The sequence below is a fragment of the Populus euphratica genome, unplaced genomic scaffold (genome assembly GCF_000495115.2).
Source record: "Populus euphratica unplaced genomic scaffold, PopEup_1.0 scaffold739.1, whole genome shotgun sequence".
NCBI lineage: Eukaryota > Viridiplantae > Streptophyta > Magnoliopsida > Malpighiales > Salicaceae > Populus > Populus euphratica.
Genome location: NW_011500610.1, coordinates 1 through 14,144, shown reverse-complemented (window position 1 = coordinate 14,144; position 14,144 = coordinate 1). Strand labels below are relative to the sequence as shown.

General features: G+C 32.2%; 1 protein-coding gene across 1 annotated transcript; it reads right to left on the bottom strand.

The window, feature by feature from the left end:
* Window positions 1-392: 392 nt before the first annotated feature.
* Window positions 393-8,681, bottom strand: LOC105115651 (protein STICHEL-like 3). The gene is made up of 6 exons (XM_011012603.1): window positions 5,517-8,681; window positions 4,133-4,352; window positions 3,228-3,788; window positions 2,018-2,597; window positions 1,241-1,304; window positions 393-736 (listed from the first exon to the last, which is right to left on the bottom strand). Exons 1-6 carry the CDS (start codon window positions 7,563-7,565, stop codon window positions 644-646), a joined length of 3,567 nt encoding a protein of 1,188 aa, XP_011010905.1. The 5' UTR covers window positions 7,566-8,681; the 3' UTR covers window positions 393-643.
* Window positions 8,682-14,144: the final 5,463 nt, after the last annotated feature.

Here is a 14,144-nt window from a genome sequence, read left to right as displayed (position 1 = left end):
GCACATGCCTCAAGAAGGTTATTGTGATCTACCCTTAACTTCAATATTCTAAGAATTCTCAATAGAAACGAGCACCACACAAAGGGATAATTTGCTAAGAATATTAGAAAATTGTTGAGCAAGCATATGAAGTGGAAAATCCAGGAAGTGTTATTCTGAAGAGGAAGTAACACAGTGAAATAAGCGCCGCCATAGTTCTCAAGTGACCAGAAACACATGAGAGGAAGGAGAAAATGGGCGTGATTTCTCTGGTCCTGGTCATTCCTAGGCCTGGCATGAGAGTGACCCTATTCTAATCTGCCAGATAAAGCTCATCAATGAACAATGGATGCCCTTCTGTTTCGTTATCCTGTACTAACTTCTAACATATAGAAACGTCCCCGCATGGCATCAGAAAAGTCAGGCCTCACTGCAATTAAGAGTCGAAGAGAAGAAAGCCTAAGACTATTATTTAATGATTGCATGAAGGAATCTACACTGGATAATTTTTCGCTACATTCTAATCAGAAATAACCATTACATTTATTCGATGAAAGAGATGAATTGACTCGGTAAATGGCAAGAAAATGGCTAATTACACTAAGCTAGTATTGATGAAGTAGAAGTCTGAATCCTTCAAAGCCACTGGAAATTTTTCCTTGTTCTATCGTGGAGATTTAGAAGAGAGACACTTTCCGCACGAGACAAGCTTCAGCAATGAATGTGGTTTTCGTGTCCTAATATTCAAACGAGAAAGCTGCAAGAACAAATATAACCAACATTTTCAAAACAGATTACATCAAAACAACTACTCGTTTACAAAATGGGACACTCCCTCAGACAAAACGTACATCTTAGGAAATGTTTTAATCATTATGGTAGCTTTGGTTTACATAACTGTTTAGTCAATGACCAACGGGAGCTCCAGCCAGTGTACAAAGCAATTTAAACTATTGTGCGATGCATACCTTTCCGGCCACCTTCTATTTTGCTTGGTTAGATAATTGTATGAACCTAAAACAAAGAAGCTAAAAGGGACTGGCATGCTATGAAGGTTTGAATGACATCTACAAAAACGTTGGCAAGCATATTGACCATTAAACATGAAAATTAACCTACCTCACTAAAAGTATGCTATGGTTGCTTTCTACTTCAGCATTATGAGAGAGCATGCAGGATATAATCACCCTTAAGAATATTTTTGCGAAGTCAAAGGTGCATAAGTTTGCATCAATATCATTAGAGATCTAGAACTAATTACCTTCCGCCGTGTCACTCTAGTTGCTTTCCAGCAAAGCAAGCATCTTGATCTAGGTTCCAGCCTCCTGTAAAATTACAAATGCACAAAAGCCAATTTGAGAGGGCAAAATATAATTTAAATATAATGTGCAGAAGAGCTCTCCTCTCGACTCAACCAAGTTTTAATAACAAACTCGTCAAGAGTGTTACTTTTTTCTGTTCATTACAAGGCTGATAGGACCATAGACTACAATATAGGTTAACCTTCTTCCTCCCTTAATCCTTCTTATTCCTGGTGTGAGGTTGTTTGGTGCAATGCCAAGAAGAGGCCTTAGCCATTATGCTACCAAGCACCTACAAATACATGCTCAGGCTTCTTTGGAAAAACTAGGTATAATATAAACCTTTTTTTTTTTTTTACTATGCACAAGTTAATATATAATCAGCTCCCTACTCACTGATTATAGATGGTTTGACATTGGTAACTGATAAATAGCTAATTGAATCTACTTTATCAGGGATAAAAGAAGGGTGCGTTACCCTTCCTGTCAAGGAATCCCTAGGATTTTTGGAGAAACAAGAAAATTGAAACCCAGCCCTATGACCAAGCCCTCCTTTCTGTTCATCACATATAGCTAATACAGCTACCAGGCACCACTTTATAACAAAAGTTTAGGCCTTTTCCAGTAAAATAAAGTTCACTGCTAAAAGGTGGTTCCAGCTTCTATGTCATCCAAGGATAATAATTAGATTGGCATGATAATAGGTAAAAAGAATAAAAAGTTCTTCAAATACGTACAAATTTTCTTGTTCAAGCTTTTCAGCTATAGAAACTGCTTTGTGTTTTGACCATCCAGCTTGCTGTGTACATCCTTCAGCTTGCTGAATTACACGCGCAAGGGAAACCTTGCTTCTCACAATGCTCTTACTCTGACTTGTTTCCCCGAGCTTTCTTCTTTCCACCAAAGACCTCACGGCTGGCTTCTTATTCGAAACTGATTCTCCTGCCCGAGTGTGCTGTAAACCTCTTCTACTGGATTCTACATTGTGGTTAGCTGGTTCATTACCCTCATATTTTCTTGGAGAAGTCGGTACTTCAACAATTTCACTCCTCCCTTCAAGATAATCTCCTGTCCTAGGCATTCTGCTCCCAGCATTCAGCACGGGGTCTATAGCCATCTCAGATGAACCATTTTTAGAAGCTGGTAAAATAAGAGGCACACGGAACCCTGCACTTGTTTCCTTGTTCGACTCACATCTGATCTCAATTGTCACTGGTGATCCAAGAACAGATTCAAATGCTTGTAAAATATGTGCCCTAAACTTCTCTGCCTTCAATTTGGTGAAATGTGAACTGAAGATCAACTGCACAGTTGGGGCTGCAAAAGGTAAAAATTTATTTGCAGAGTTGATTAAATATTTATAAGTGAATGCATAGAGAATATTTGTTTCCCAAGCATGCCACATAAAGGACAGTTGGAGATGAACAAAGAAAACACTAATTTGGAGAATATTTGCAAGGACTAAAAAGAGCATGCTCCTGCAAAATGAATTATTTGAGTAATCTTTGCTTGGTTTGTCAATTTTAGAGGACAGGATAATGATCTAAGAACATGGATGAGCATAGCACTTGAAACCAGTTGTTTATATGGAACAAGGAATATTTTAAGGTTCATTAATCAAAAGGAAGAACTGTGACTTTGTGAAATTCAAAGGACCATTTATCAAATCGAGAAATAAATAAAGCACGATCAAACAGGGAAAGTTTTGTGGACTCAGCCCCAACCAGTTGATAAATAATCCATATAGCTGGTCCCCATCACCATGAGACCCTCAAGAGAACATTTACCATCACTCAATGTTTTGAGTAAATATATTGTGGTTCAGTATATGTTTGCATGTAAAGCATCTAGATTATAAAAACAAGTGTGGAAACCACAACCATGTGCAAATGCAAGTTCGAATGACACTATATATGTAAATGAAAAATGCATGTAAATGAGATGCACCTGCACCAAAACTGACAGAGATCAGCTTTCCTTCTTGGTACAAGAATTCTCTCATACTGTTAATTTGAATCTTCTCAAGCACCTCCAACCAAATTTCTTCATATCCCTTATGGCTTTTACCAGAAACCTGCCTGCTGTTCACCCGGATTTCATCAGAAGTTTGTACAGGTGTCCAATGAGGAGCCATCCCAGACGCAGCATTTCTTTTTCTGTCAATGCTAATACCACTTGTTGAGCCATTGTTGCGGAAATCAGCAGAAGTTCCACCAGGGAGACTTTCCAATCTGACATGCATTGGCAAATCTCTCCCATTATTGGGCATCTCATGTTCACCACCTTTTCTGGAAATCTCTCTTCCACCCATGTTATTTTGGGCCAGAGGGCTATGATTAAAACTAGTTTCTGTGGACGAACTAGGAAGCAGATACTGCTGATCAGGAGCAAGTTGAAGCAAGGCAGCTGTTAACCATGTTAATTTGTCATTTGACATTCGAAGTTGTTTTTCAGCCTCTGACAGAGTTTTGAGGGCCTGACGCAGCTTTTCCATATCTTCTTTGGATACTAGAACCAATAAATTTGTGGTCAATTTTTTGTGAATAAATATCCATAGTATAAATAACTGATTCATACAACCCGGTCTCAAGTTTTTGATGAAAATAAAGGGGAGGGAATTCATGTCAGAGGTACAAAAGATAAAATTTCAGACACCAAAAACATTGACATAACGACTCTTAATAACACCAAACTGGTCAACAAATCCATAACATCCCAAAGTTAGGAAGGAAAATCACAAACCAGCAATTTCAGGTGAGAGGGACCATAGTCACAGAGACCAAATTTAAAAAGTCAGATTATTCAATAACTTGTCACTGATACACAAAGCATCAAATAACTACTGAACTCACATGGCTTTCGTCGAAAAAATTTTCTTCTAGGCCTTTCTTTTGTGAAATCATAGCTACCAGCTAGTATATCAGTGATAACGGTAGCAAGTTGTGACATTAAAGCTAATGGCTCCACACCAGTTTCCATTATGACTCTCAAATTCTTCACAGTGTTTACTGTGTCTGCAGATAATGCTAAATCAAGAAGATCCACCAGTTTTTCATCAGAGATTAGCCCAACCTGTAAGAGACTCATAGAGTTTAGAGCAAATAAATAGAAGCATATCATATTTAATCAAGTGAGACAGTAAGGGGCAGTTTAATCAGCCTGAGAAGAGTCATCTAAGAGACCAAAGCAAAAAAAAAAAACTAGCAACCAAACAGGCTAAGTGGGTGTTCAGTGAGATGATAGCCCATGATTGATAATGAAGAGGCAAGAACAAAGATTACGAGAGATTCATAATCAGGGATCCATGAGCGCTATTAAGCTCTCAATGGGTTAGGGAAACTAGCAAAGCAGAATTTCTGCAGAAGATTATCATCATATTGAGATGATGGTCAGCAAAAAATCTGCATCTGCACACTGCAACTGACAAAGCAGAATACTAATAAACGTGCAATCACAACCAAGATGTGCCTTTTTTTAACAGTGGTTCAATTGAGTGTCCTATATCACATATCCATGGATATGGATATTCCGAGAAGTTTGTGCATATAGTCTACTGCATCTAAACAGAAACTCAGCCACAAGCCATGAATGGCAAATTGCTCTTCAATCTAATCTATAGACATCAAGCAGTTAACAAACATTCTTTTAGGCATCACTACAACAATGCAGCACTATTTTTTGTAACTACTTAGCCTTATAAGCCTAAAAATGATCTCATGTTAGGAAATGGCAAATATGAAAAACAACAAGAACAACAGTTTGTTCATAATTTAGCTCGAGTGGTGAATTGAGATCAGGATAAGGCTTAGGCTCATATTTTGTCAGCAAAATAACATATACACAAATATAACTTCTAATTTTGGATAATCTGGAGTCCAAACATGGAACTATAACTTCCTTTACAAGCTAACACTATCCCACCATCATTAGCACAGAAAATAAAAGCACCATGACTTTTGTCAAAAAAAGTGAAAATTAGCACATCCTGCATGATCAAGTACATTTAAAAGCATTAATTGTTTGAAAAACTTAACTGCAATAATTATATTTCTAACATACACATCAACGTCAATACCTTGCAGACTTGTATAGACTATAGAATATTACTTTGATGTATCATTAAAGAGGCAAACATAACATTGACAGTATTGGAATATGCATTTTTTTAACCAATGTACAATGAAATCAAATCTTTTTAACATTTTAATTATAGCCAAAGAATCAGAAAGCACTTACCAATTCCTGAACCAGAGGAACAGATATCTTCTGCCCAAGCAAACTTAATTGTTCAAGTGTCATCTCAGCATCCCTCAAGGATCCATCTGACCGCGATGCAATAAGTTTTAGTGCATCCTTATCTATATCTACATCTTCTTTGGATGAAATCCACTGCAAAGTATATATAATATCTGCATCTTTAAGCTTCGGGAAAAAGAATTTCTGGCATCTGGATATAATTATATGAGGCAAAACATCAAGACTTGAGCAGACAAGGACAAAAACTACACGTCTGGGTGCTCGATCAATGACCTTCAATATGGCACTCCAGCAGTCAGGAGACAGACTATCACAGTCATCGAAGATAAAAACTCTATATAGAGATGGGATCTGATAAACAATCATACTGTCAAGCAGATCCATAATGCTCTCGAAATCAAAATTACTGACTGGGCCAACTTCCCTTATATTTCGACTCTTACCCATATCATGTGAAATGCAAGAATTGCAAAAGCCACAAGGTTTTGGATGTTCCAGAGATTGACAATTCAAAGCTCTGGCAAATATCCTAGCACATGAGGTTTTCCCAGTACCATGAGGCCCATAAAACACATATAGCAACCCAACCTTCCTCCTAGAAACAGCATTAGAGAGAGCTTGTGCTACTAAATTCTGTCCCACTAGATCTCTGAAAGTTCTTGGCATGTACTTTTGTGTCAGATTTTGATGCCTACCATTGTGGTTCCGCCCAAGCTTGCATTGTTCACTGGATCTTGCTTCAGAATCAACATCATTTTTCAACAAGTGATCAGCATATATACCTAGCTCTCCTGAATAGTCATGCACCCAACCAGCATTATCAGTGCTTTCATGGGATCCGGATGCCTCCACTAGTAAAGGCAAAGCCTCTACATCAGATTTAGTAGATGAAGTAGAATGATCAGATGCCACAGGCATGCCAGGAAAATCTCTTCCATGGGAAAATGTGCCATCTCTCCTTGAATCTGACAAACCACAAGATAAGCTCCTTCCAGCCATGTCAAGGAATGTCTTACCCCTATGATGAATTCTTGACCAATTCCATGGAATTCCACATCCATTTCCGGGAGCCCTTGTGACATTTTGGTCCCCATATTCTTCTTCCTCCATGTGATACCTTGGCTGTGCTGGACCTTGAGCAAATGAATTAGAAGCAACAGACATTTCTTTGTGTCCCCCAGCATCCCTTGAAGCTGGAGTAGCAGCCCGAGTTCTTCTGGCACTTCGAAACTTCCGTCTTTTCACCCTATTCACTCCACTATAGCCACTAACACTGGTCTCATGCTCACCTATTTTCTGCTGTTGTGTGTGTCTTCCGTGAAGATGCATGTTGGAAGATGCCACATCGCTACCCCTTGGAATCTCATTTAGCTGCTCTGAAAGGGTCTTAATATGCATATCCTGACTATGCTTCCCCTTATGTTTACTCTTTCTATCTTTTGATTCTGAATTCCTTGAAACAGCTTCATGAATAAAACTATTAACAGCGTGATCTTGTAAAAGGTCTTCATCACCGCCCAATAGATCAGCCCTATCACTTTTTCTACAAAATTCTTCTCTCGTAACAACTCTCCTACCATCCCTAATTGCACTCTTCACACTGCGATCACTAATAGCCGCTACCCCATCAATACCCAAACTAATATCACTTGGGACGACCTTTGATGGTGCTAAATTTGCTAAGGGTGGAGAAGTACCTGACAGCCTCCTACCTTCCCTTCGACGCTCAGTACCAACTGAGCTTCTACCTTCTCGAATGGCCGCATCTGGGTCACCTTTCTTGGGAAGTAAATCAACTACAGAAGGTGAGTGCCATGAAGGAGGACTGGCCGAAGGATCTCTCAAAGATCGGGACCTCTGAAGGGTAATGAGGTCCCGCATTAATGACCTATCAGCCAGTATGGGGCTTTGCTTAAGCATGTGGTTTTTCAGATGAATACAATTGGTCAAATGAATATGATTTCGAAGATGATCACCGATATCACCATTTGCATCCTTGAGAATCCTAGTGCGGACTGCCTTGGTCATGATCAGAACATAAATGCAAATGATAGCATTATTTCTTGAGGGTTAACAAAACTAATCAAACTATATAGCATCTTTCTTATTCTTTTTTTGGTTCTTTCAAACTCTATCCACCCCAAAAATTAAATCTTAAATCTGACACTATTGCTTTCGAAAAGGCAAGTAATTATACCCAACTAACCGATTGCCAAAACCCACAGAAAAAGCCAAAACTCAAGCAATCAAAGATCCTCCATTAAACACAAGGCATTCATTTTCATCTCAAAGGTAACAAACCAATTTGCCATTATAACACCAAATCCCCGAAACTTTCCTCCATGTCCAACAAGTTCTTCAAAACAATCAGTATGTGCTCCTGTAGGGCATAGAATCACCACTACAAACCATCCCAAAAAAAAAAACATTTTACTAACCCAAACCCATGAAAGCAAACTCAAAATCTCAAGCTTTTGTTAAAGCCCCCAAACTGCATTGATCACTCTACATTCACTCCCATGCTAAACCCTCAGCTTCAGTTCAAGAAGACCAAAAGCACTACTCCTTTCACCACCTGGACGCTAAAAAATAGACCCGACAAGACAAATGTCAATCTTCAAACTTAAACTCCCCCAGGAAAAAAGAAGCTTTTGAAAGGTATAAACCCATTTGCAATTATGACAAAATGGGTAGGTAATAAAGAAGCTTGAGATTAAAAGAGGATGGGGCCTAGAGGAGAGAAGAAGAAGAAGAAAGACGCACTAAAAAAAAGTAACATGAGAAACACTACATTCACCTGAAAATTCCCCAAAAGCAAAAAAAAACCCCGTTTTGGCCATGAAGGCAAGGCCTCCAGATTAGATCTCTCTCACAGACTCTTTAATGGTCTCCCTCAAAGTTGCCAACTTGACATGCAATTCACGAGGAGCAGAGTGTTGCTTTTCGTGGAAAAGGATAATCCTGAAAACCCCACTTGAGAAACAGAATTTATTTCTAGAGGGAGATGAAGTTGGGAACCTTAGAGAGAGAAATAAAAGAGATAGAGAAGAACTAAAATAAGCAGAGAAGCTTCAGAGGTGTAATGTTTAGAGAGAGAAGGAGGTGAGATCTGTTAGAGAGAGGAGGCTGTGGAAGCAGAGAACAGCCAACAAAGAACATGGAAGTGTTTTTCGTAGTTATTTTTGTTTTTAAATATAATAAAATAATATTTAATTTTTTAAAAGAATTTATTTTTAATATTATTATATTAAAACATATAAAATATCAATTTAAAAAAAAAACTGAAAAAGAAATCATAATCAAAATGTGGTGTTTTGTTAGAGCATGCAAATAAAAAATATTAATTCATTAATAGGGAAAATTACCCTGATATTTAGTTATTTTTATATTTATGTGTGTTTTTTAAGTTATAGCTAATATCTTAAATTTTATTAAGCTCGTGATAATTAATATCTTAAACTATTAAATAATTTATTTCATTTTATATTTATTAGAGATATAAACTGTAATTTTCTCAAACACAAATAGTAAATATAAAAATAATTAAATTATAGAATGATTATGATAATTTTGACTTATTAATATTAAAAACTTTTATTTAACTGGCTATTATTTAATTTTCTAATATAGTGAAGAAAATCTCCACGACTACACAAATGTTAATTTAAATATGATTTATGTGTTGGAAAAAAAAAGTTGTGTAAATAAAAGATATAATATCTATTAAAAATAAGAAATAACATCAAACTAGTTAAGCCTATTAAAATAAGAAATAACATCAAACTAGTTAAGTGGGTTGAGTATAATTAATATATTAGGATGTGAAAGAAAATTTTATAATAAAGTATTATTTTAATATATTTTAAAATAAAAAATATTTTAAAAAATAAAAGATATACGGCCACCACCTCCGCAATGAAGCAGAGAGAAGAGAGCAAAACTGAGATTCGAAAGGGGGGACCAGATCTAGGAGTGTCCGTTCTGCTGAAATAGCCGTTTTTTTTTCAGGTACTTTTAGGGTCGGGAGCCGTTTTTTTTTCAGGTACTTTTAGGGTTGGGTCGGGTCGGTTCGGGTCGGGTCTAAACTCTATTATATGGAATGGAGATGGCACCTTTTCTTGTTCAGTACTGCGTGGGATCTATAATTGATATCAATAGTTGGTGGGGACCTAAAATAAATAAATTTGAAGTTTCATGACTTATGGTGGGCGGATCACATTAATGTAGAAGTTGTTTTTAAAATATTTTTTATTTAAAAATATATTAAAGGATTTTAAAAAATATATATTTTTAATGTTATTGTATTAAAATTATCTAATAATATTTGAAAAAAATAAAAACAGAAAAAAATTCGAATTTTGATGAAAAATTGGTTGAAACTTAATTTCAAACAGAGTCAATATCTACTTTGTTTTGAGGTATATTTAGAAGTGTGATGGATATTAGTTTTTAAAGGATTATTTGGTTGAAAATTTATTAAAATAATATATAAAATTTATTTTTTAAAATTTATTTTTAATATTAGTACATTAAAATAATTTTAAAAAATTAAAAATTTTAATTTAAAAAAGAAAAACAATTTAATCATGCTCCCAAGTAAACTTTTAAATTTTGTTGTTCATTAACGTGATTCATTTTCTTTGCAAGCCAGCTACTTTATTAATATTATTTTTTTTCATTTTAGTATGATTTCAAATTTAAATCAGAGGAGAGCAGGAATCTTGATTCTTGACTTTGTTTCCATTTTTTTTTAGGTTTTTTTAAATATATTTGGTAGTATAATAGTTGTTATTTTTAAAATAATTTTTTATATTAAAATATATATTAATAATTTTTTAAAAAGTAGGTTTAACTGTATTTCCAAACTATTTTTTTCTGTTGCATGTCAAGACAAAAACATAATCTCTGGGTGAGATGCGTCTATATAAGGATTTTTTGGTAAATAGAAGGATACGAGGGGGGTTTTCTCATTGCCATGATCCCATCGCAGAAATGTTTTGCAAAGCCAAAGAAAAGAGGGGAAGAAGCAGGAGAGATTTCCTGGAAAAACAAGTATCTTCAAACATTGCCTCTCCTGATTCTTTCCACATGATTCATAGTGATAGCCAACCATAGTGAAATAAGATTTCGGTTGATTCAATAGTTTGTATTTTTTTATTTTTTTTACTGATTTCACGTGAAATTATATTTCCTGATTTTATATATGGTAAAATAAATATTTTATATTCATTAAAATTTATTTTGCATTAAAAAATCTATGAAGAACTAGTTTTGACTAGACATATATTTTTAAGATCAAAACTAAAAATATAATTTTTTTAATCATAATCATAAGTGCTAAATATCCAGACTTAACACTCAAAATAAAAACAAAATTGAATTAAATTTATATATAGAAAAAGAAGGTGAAATAAGCAAGCTGTGATTAAAAAGCACACTACAAAGTGTAAGGTCTGTATTTAGATTAAAATTATTCGATTAATTCAATAATTTTTATTTTTTTAACTGGTTAGTGTGTAATTATGCTGTAAATTAGTTTTGTATAAGTTAAAATAATTTTTTTATATTCATTAAGATTTATTTTTTATTTACTTTGCAAACAAAAATCTATTTAAAATCAGTTTTAATGAAATATGTATTTTTAAAATCACAATTAAAAATATTTTTTTAATTATAACTATAAAAATTATCATAATATCAAATAAACACTTAATAATATTATGCTAATCATTTTTTCCTTTCAGGTGCAAAATATCCTGAATTAACACTCAAAATATCACTTAATAACTTTAGATTTAATTCCATACGATCCTAGGTATTATTTCATCTGTTATTTACAGTCTCATGCTCGATTGCTTTTTATTTTTAAAATTTTTATAATACATAGGAGATTGATTTTTTTTTTATTAGTGTGAATATTTAAGCTAATTTATATATATTTTAATTAATTTTATAAATATTAAAATTAATGATTATGTAAATCATGATAACCATATTTTTAAATTATAACAAGATTTAATGATGAATCATATGGTTGAGAAAAAAAATCAAGTGAAGAAGGAAGGCAACAAGGAAAGCGGAAACAAGGAAAAAATAGGAGTAAATGCAACCGAACATGAATGGAAATATAAATCATCTAAGAACTTGTATCGTTAATTATAGTTATTAAATATGTGAATATGTTTTGAGATGGTATATAATATAATTAGTTCTCTAAACTTAAAGAATTGAAGTTTGAATGATTTAATATAAAATTTTTAATATAATAGTTATTTTTTAAAGTATTTTTATTTAGAAATATATTAAAATAATATATATTTTTTATTTTTAAAATTTATTTTGTATATTAACATATCAAAAAAATATAAAAATAAAAAAGAAAATAAATAAAAATCAAAGAAAATAAATAAAAATTCTAATTTTTTTCAAAATTATTTTTAAAATGTAAAAACCAAACAGGCTTTTTGATTGATTGTATTGTATATATACAAGCCCTTATCTCATTTTCTTTTTCTTTTTCTTTTAGTTTTTTTACAATTTTTTTCTTTTCTTCCCATCACAAATCTCTCCCCTCCTCTTTATTTTATATTTATTTTTTGGATAAATTAAATTCTCACAAAAATAGAGATTAAAATTGCCTCTTCTTTTTTTTTAGCTTTTCGTTGAAGAATATAAGTAGGAAAAAAAGGAGTTGAGATGTATTAAAAAAACAATTAGAGGGATAGGTTCACCTACTGTGATTTCTTTCAGAATTTTTATTTTTCTAGAAATTTTTATAATTTTTATTTTCTTAATTCTGTCCCATTGAGACAAAGAATGATATCATCTTCCAATAATTTTTTTTTTCTTTTACGACTTTGAAGTAAGAATTCAGTTATTTTGAAAAAATACATTTATTAAATTAGATTTTCGTTTAAGATTTTTTTTTTACATCATAGGGAAAGAATCAGATTATATTATTGACTTAGAAAATAAAAATCTTTTTGACAAAAAAAAAGTATATAGAGTGACCCCAAAGCAAGGCTAAAGGCCATATAACTAGTATTATAGAAAATTATTTAGACCACTTATTATAAATATTTTGGCAAAAAAAGAGAGTATATTTTAAAAGAAGAAGTAAAATATAGTAGATGACTAAATAGGTGGATTGTGCTACAACGCATGATGGGTTAATTTTTTTCTAACATAAAAAATATTCAAATAATGATAAAAAAATATCCAAGTAATGATAATTTATATCAACTTGAAATAACTTAATAAAAGCAAGATCTGGAATATAAGATCAAAATTAAAAAAAAAACCTCACATAAAAAAAGTAAAAAAAATAGTGAAAAAAAATTTGAACCAGTCCGGCTTAACTTGACTAACCCATATCTGGAATAACCCCACATAAAAAAAGTAAAAAAATCACAAAACTCAAGGATAATAATCTAACATTAATGGATAAAGTAAAAGGAAAAATCAATTTTATATAAAAAACCACCAAGAAAAAAATTGAGTTTGGGATCGAAATAATCCCATAAAAAAAAAACAGAACAAATCATAAAGTTTAAGGACCAATAATCCAATATTAAATGATGAAATTAAAAAAAAATTCATAAAAATAAACCTAAAAAGAGAATAGACTTAGACTTAGACTTGACTAATATTTAAAATTAATGACTTAAGTCATGAAACTAGGATTACCCTATAGAAGAAAAACATGAAAAAACAACAAAACAAAACTCTTAATTATAAAAAATTAAAAAACAAAACAATGAGGACCAAATTTAATATAAAAATTAAATGAAATAAAATAATTAGGGACTATAATGAGAAACCAAAAAATAAAGAAAAGAAAAGAAAAAACATCAATTAAAAGAATAAATATCAAAATTAGGTGTATAAATTAAATGAAATAAAATATTGAGGGATAAAAATTAAAAATTAAAAATAAATAAAAGATAAAAAACAATTAAAAGAATAACGACTAAATATAAATATAAAAATAAAATAAAATAAAATGCTTAGAGATGAAATTAAAAAAATATATACTCAAAAGTCATTAAAATTAACATAAATAATAATTAAAATAATAAAACCTAAAATTAAATGAAATATAAATTAGAGGATACAAATAAATTTTAAAAAATTTAGCATGAATTCCAAGGTCATGAGAGAAAAACCATGAATATCACCGTACACATCACTCCATTAGCTGCGCTATCACTAAACAGCTACCACTAAACGCGTAAAATAACTTGATGGTTGATTGTTTTTCTAAAGAATATAATCTTTATATTCGCTAATAATTTTTTTTTATTATAATATTGATTTTCCCTCATTTAAATTGAGTATGAAAAACTCACAATGAAAATATTAAAAAATCCACAGCGATAAGTTTAGTTTTTTTTTTTAAATGTATTTTAATTTTTTAACTGTTTTTGTGAAAGTAAAAAGATCAAGAAATGCATGTAAACCATGTTTGTTTGTTTTCTTGAGTAAATTAATAATTTTATTATGCAACAAAAACATGAAGAGACCGGTCTACCCTCATTAATTTATTAATGGCAATTAAATTATAAGAAAATACCGTTTTGCTTTTAAATTTGTATTTTTTAAAAGGGA

What these genes read in the sequence shown, in the direction of transcription:
- LOC105115651 (XM_011012603.1), bottom strand. Translation starts at nt 7,565, where the DNA reads ATGACCAAGGCAGTCCGCACTAGGATTCTCAAGGATGCAAATGGTGAT. An exon ending in TTCCTCTGGTTCAGGAATTG is followed by an intron (nt 4,353 to 5,516) that starts GTAAGTGCTTTC and finishes AGTCTCTTACAG; the next exon opens with GTTGGGCTAATCTCTGATGA. An exon ending in CTAGAGTGACACGGCGGAAG is followed by an intron (nt 737 to 1,240) that starts GTAATTAGTTCT and finishes TTGTTCTTGCAG; the next exon opens with CTTTCTCGTTTGAATATTAG.